General features: G+C 42.3%; 1 protein-coding gene across 1 annotated transcript in view; it reads left to right on the forward strand.

Moving 5' to 3' along the window:
* The window catches only part of baxa (BCL2 associated X, apoptosis regulator a), a 6,790-nt gene extending 1,096 nt beyond the window's left edge, over positions 1-5,694 (forward strand). The window contains exons 2-6 of the mRNA XM_027161178.2: positions 844-892; positions 993-1,145; positions 2,408-2,543; positions 3,153-3,257; positions 4,031-5,694. Of these exons, the coding sequence (XP_027016979.1) occupies positions 844-892; positions 993-1,145; positions 2,408-2,543; positions 3,153-3,257; positions 4,031-4,129 (542 nt within the window). The 3' untranslated portion in view covers positions 4,130-5,694. The remainder of the gene's footprint in view (positions 1-843; positions 893-992; positions 1,146-2,407; positions 2,544-3,152; positions 3,258-4,030) is intronic.

Below are 5,694 nucleotides of genomic sequence, written 5' to 3' on the forward strand. Positions count from 1 at the left end.
GACACAGACCCAGACACATACATGGACACGGACACACATAGACACAGACATGGACACATACACGGACACAGACACATACACAGACATACACACACATGGACATGAGTAGGATGTGTGAAATTCTGCATAGGCAGTAACCCAAGCTCAGGATCATACCAGGGACACTGGAGCGGTGAGGTTAAAGCGCTATTTGTTAGTTGTCGCTTGATCTCAGATTATAGAAACAGAGTGCTTACAAGTATATTGTTAACAGTGAATATCCCAATCTACACATGCATGCATTTAGTGTGAAATATTATGATCGTGATGTTTAATGCTTTGGCAGTGTTGCATCTCTTCTTTCAACTGTCATGTGAGTGGAATTGACAACAGTGTAGAATAGACGGTTAACACAAAATCATAAGGCATTGTACCTAACAATGTATAGAAGCTTATAACGGATAACAGAATAACGGCAGCAGACAGGCACGCGCCTTAACAGCTGAACCTACAAACAATCGTAGGTGGCAACAGTCAACAGTAACAAATATTGTTGTCGGTGAGAACGCCTCTGGCTCATTCTGCTCGCGCGATGACTCACAGCTCATAACATCACAACCTGTTGGGCTTTTGTTCTTTGTCTGTGAGCTGTAAAGTTACTGAAGCTGGAACTTTGCTTTTTTCTTCCTTCCTGTTATGTTCGATGTGAAATGAGTATTGACAAACGGGCAGAAATTCGCGATTGTCGTCAAGAACCGGGTCTGTTTTCTCAAGTTCACACAGACGACCCCTCACTGCTTGTTTCATTGTCTGTTACGGTACTCAAAATCCCAGCGTGTTTTCAGTTATGGTCTCTTTTCACAGGCTTCATCAAAGACAATATACTGGAAGTAGGAGAAGTGCTGCTGAAGGAGTGAGGGTTCATCTTGGCTTTCTTAATTTTATACACACGTGCATACATAAATAATTACGTACGCGTAAATGCGTGACGCTTATTTTTCAATCTCCTGCAGATTCATCTTCGAGCGGATCTGTCGTAATGCGGACACAGACGTCTCACGTAACGACCTGGGTGGGAGCGAGCTGTCTGACCCCAGCCATAAGAAACTGGCTCAGTGTTTACAGCAGATCGGAGACGAACTGGACAACAATGTAGAATTGCAGAGGTGAGCTTAATATCACGAGAAGGTTTTGAGACGTAGAACAGTTCGAGCAAAGTGTGTAAAGATGTAAAAATATGTTGTTCCATAATTCACATGAAACCTAGGCTTCAGTTGACTTTCAGTATGTGACTCGATGTAGAATCTTACCCCTTTTCCACCAAAAGGAACCGAGTGCTGGTTCAGAGCTAGTTCTGGTGCTGGTTCAAAGTTGCTTCCACCGGCGAACCTTCTAAGAACCGGTTTGCATTTCCATCGGTTAGAGAGCATCACACAGCAGAGTCTGACATCACTGTATACGTCTCATCTTTCTCAGCAACGTTAGCGCAGCAGTGGCAAACACAAACACATCAACAATGGCGGATGTTGCTTTACTGTTAATGCTCATGGCTTTGCGAACCTACATTAGCATCCAAACACGGCGAATCCGACGTGTACGTGCGGCTCCGTGTAATCTGTATAAACTGAGGTTGTAATCGAGAAAGTACATAACATTATTTTATCATTAACACAGAAAAAATTTAGCCTTAGCATGTAGCTACCCACTATCATGTGTGCTGATAATGTATCATATCGTGGTAAAGTAAAAGTGTATTAAACATTAGTATACTTAAGGTACATTATCAAATGCTAACAGTAGCCCCGCCAACAGCCCCGGACACAAGCGGTTCTTAAGTCTAGACCAGCAACGTTTTGGTGCTACTTAAGAACCACTTTTCCTGGTTCAGAGCCGGTGCTTTAGCTGTCGAAAAAGAAAGAACTGGTTCTAAATTAGGCTCTGAACTATCTGATGTGGTTCTTATTTCCTTTAAATACATAACTATTAAGAGCGTTCAGACAGCGGAATATCTTCTGATCCTCCTAATCGGGAATAAACCTGTCTACGCTCGTATAGTGCAGTTTGGGACCAGAGCATGGATCAGGAAGTCAGCTGTATCACAGGAAGTCAGCGTCAGTTAGTTCACATACAAACTCCAACCCACATGTAGTGTAACGCTATCCGCCCTCTTCACCGTACATGAGCTCACAGAGTGGGTCTGTTCCACAGTAATGCCGTCTCTCTCACCCTGAGAGCATGTCTCAATTTGATCTCTTGGCTTCCATGGATGGCTTTGACATCTTTGGGATTAGAGTTTGAAATCTCACAGTGTTAAAGCTATAATTCATCCAATAGGATAAAGTAGTTTATTATTATTATTATTATTATTATTAAATGACATTAATGTGTGTATAACATCTCTCTCTCTCTCTCTCTCTTTCTCTGACAGAATGTTAGCCGACTCCTCGCTCCAGCCGACTCAAGAAGTGTTCTCCAAGGTGGCGCGGGAGATTTTCTCGGACGGGAAGTTTAACTGGGGCAGAGTGGTGGCGCTTTTCTACTTTGCTTGTCGACTTGTGATCAAGGCAAGGACACAAACTCCACCTTATTTAACAAAACCCTTCCTTCTCTCTCCAAGGTGACATTCTTCAGGGGGGGGGGGATCTAAGCACCTAAAGCGGTTCAAGCAACATCATCGCCGCTTCAGTTTTAGTCCACGTAACAGATGTGGGGCAAGTCGTGGCCTAATGGTTAGAGAGTCTGACTCATAATCCTAAGGTTGTGGGTTCGAGTCTCGGGCCGGCCACGACTGAGGTGCACTTGAGCAAGGCACCCGAACCCCCCAACTCCCCGGGTGCCGCAGCATAAATGGCTGCCCACTGCTCCGGGTGTGTGTTCACGGTGTGTGTGTGTGTGTGTGTGCACTTTGGATGGGTTAAATGCAGAGAACAAATTCTGAATATGGGTCACCGTACTTAGCCGTACTTGTCACGTCACTTTTCTGTGTCTGATTGCTCTCGGCGTAGTTTGAAACAAAGCGAAAGTTTTGTTAAGCTGTAATTTTACCCCAAGCCTGTATCTACCTCAGCTATCTTTACAATCGTCTGACACCTCATTGCTTCTCTCTCTCTCTCTCTCTCTCTCTCTCTCTCTCTCTCTCTCTCTCTCTCTCTCTCTCTCTCTCACACACTCAGGCTCTTATGAAGAAAATTCCAGAAATGATCAGAACCATAATCACCTGGACTCTGGACTACCTGCAGGAGCATGTGATTAATTGGATTAGAGAACAGGGAGGCTGGGTGAGCATTCATAAATACTGGATACTAATGTCTCTCCTACATCATTTTAAACACGTAACAATGGGAGCAGATCAGACAAGGAAAAGAAAGAAGTTAAAACTGAAGTGATTCAATTAATTGAAATTCAAATTTAATTTAATTCAATTTATAATTTAATTCAAATTATTCCCTCTCTCTTTCTCTCAACCGCTCGCTGTTTATCGCTCTCTATTGCTCTCTCTCTATCGCTCTCTATCTCTCTCCTTCTCTCTTTCTCTATCGCCCTCTCTCTCTATCACTCTATCTATCGCTCTCTCTCTCTCACTATCACTCTATCGCGCTCTCTCTCTCTATCACTCTATCTATCGCTCTCTCTCTCTCTATCGCTCTCTCTCTCTCACTATCACTCTATCGCGCTCTCTCTCTCTATCGCTCTCTCTCTCACTCCCTCTGTCTGTCTCTCTCTGTCTGTCTCTCTGTCTGTCTCTCTCGTCTGTCTGTCTGTCTCTCTCTCTCTGTCTCTCTCTCTCCGTGTCTGTCTGTCTGTCTCTCACTCTCTCTCTCTTCCTCTCTCTCTCTCTTTCTCTCTCTATCTCTCTCCCTCTCTTTCTATCACGCTCTCTCTATCATGCTCTCTCTATCGCTCTCTCTATTGCTCTCTCACTCCCTCTCTCTCACTCTCTTTCTCTCTCTCTTCCTCTCTCTCTCTATCGCTCTCTCTCTCTCTTTTTCTATCGTGCTCTCTCTATCACTATCTCTCACTCCCTCTCTCTCTCTCTCTCTCTCTCTCTCAGGAGGGGATCCGCTCCTACTTCGGCACACCCACCTGGCAGACCATCGGCGTCTTTCTGGCCGGAGTTCTCACCACTGTCGTTGTCTTGCGCAAGATATGAAATGAAAAGAAAAATGCCAGAATGATAGTAAAGAAAAGAGAGCGGTTGGGAAGAGGCAGAGAAAGAGCTGATAAGATGAGACCGAGAGATCGAGAAAGAGAAGGGCAATAAGGGGCAGATCCATTGTTATGTGAACGAATAGAGAGGGGGGGGATTTGACTGAGATCGGACGATACGGATAGAGCCAAGCATAATGTTTAATCGCTTCGCGACTCTTGAGCCTATTTCCTTTCTCCTTAATATATACATACACACATGCACTGAAATATAGGAGAACGAGAGAAAGACTGAGGGATGCACGGGAGGATGCGCTGGGCCTTATTTTTAAGTTATTTATTTTTATCGTCAGGCAAATCAAACAGTATTTGCCTTCCTCTTTTATACATCAAATAGATTAGATGATTAGGGTTAGACTTTTTTGAAGGAATTGACAGACTCTTCCTTTACCAGGAAACGATCTGCATGCATACTTGAATCACTCTCCTCTCGCAAAGAACTCATAGGAATTGCACATATTTAATACTTGCAAAGGGTTTCTGAAGGCTTTATAAAAACTTTCATGATATTTTACCTCAAAAATTGTTTTTTGTTTTTTTTTTCTCCTCGTCCGCCGTAACCTATAGCAGCAGGTTAAAGAGGTACTCTACCCTGTCTCCCTTGTTCTTTCTCTCTTTCCTTCCTTTCATCTCAACACCCAAACCAAGACCTACTAGTAAGCAAATGTGTGTGTGTGTGTGTGTGGGGACACGGTCGCGATTTTGGTGCTGAAGTCATATGCAGAAGCACTACGGGGGTTTGCAGCTTTTTACTGAGAATTAATGACAATCTAATAAGAGCAGGGATTTTAATCAAGTCCTTGTCGGGTTCTTTTTTTTTTTTTTTTTAAGTTTTATTTATTTATTTTTTTCCCTCAGATATGAGCCAGTTACTGAGTAGCGTACTCAAACCCGGAATAGGACCAAAAAAAAAAAAAATCCAGTCATCCAGGACTTTATATAAAACTTCAAGATCAGACTTTTTTTTTTTTTTTTAATTTTTGAATCTGATGAACCTGCTGGATTAAAGAGCAATAGATACTCCAAGTATTCCCTATTGGCTGCAAGCTCCCTTGGTGTGAAGAGGTATGTGTGCTTCTCTTTAGAAAGTACACACTTGCACATAGACAGACATCGACCCGGTCTTCTAAAAGTGGTCTTAGTACTGTACTTTTTCCGTTTTTTGTTTTTTTTTTCCTGTTGTTTTTTCTCTCTCTCCCCTAAAATGTAATCACATGCAATCACACTTTTATACACTTTCACACATTGTGGTCTTTGGATACAATTTTTTTTTTTTTTTAAAGAATGTTTTCTTCCTATGTTGACAGTGCCTTGGTCTTTTTTATTCTATATATAAATATTTCTCCACTTTGATACAGTCACCATTTTCCCGTCTTTTCCTCACATTTGTATAATTGTATGAATTACGGTGGATTGATGCCATGTAGCTGTATTCTCTCTGTCAGCCCTTTACTGTTTTGTAACTTGTAATGTTTAATAAAATGTTTTTATGAATATTTCAAATCTAAA

This window comes from Tachysurus fulvidraco, chromosome 15 (genome assembly GCF_022655615.1).
Source record: "Tachysurus fulvidraco isolate hzauxx_2018 chromosome 15, HZAU_PFXX_2.0, whole genome shotgun sequence".
Taxonomy (NCBI): Eukaryota; Metazoa; Chordata; class Actinopteri; order Siluriformes; family Bagridae; genus Tachysurus; species Tachysurus fulvidraco.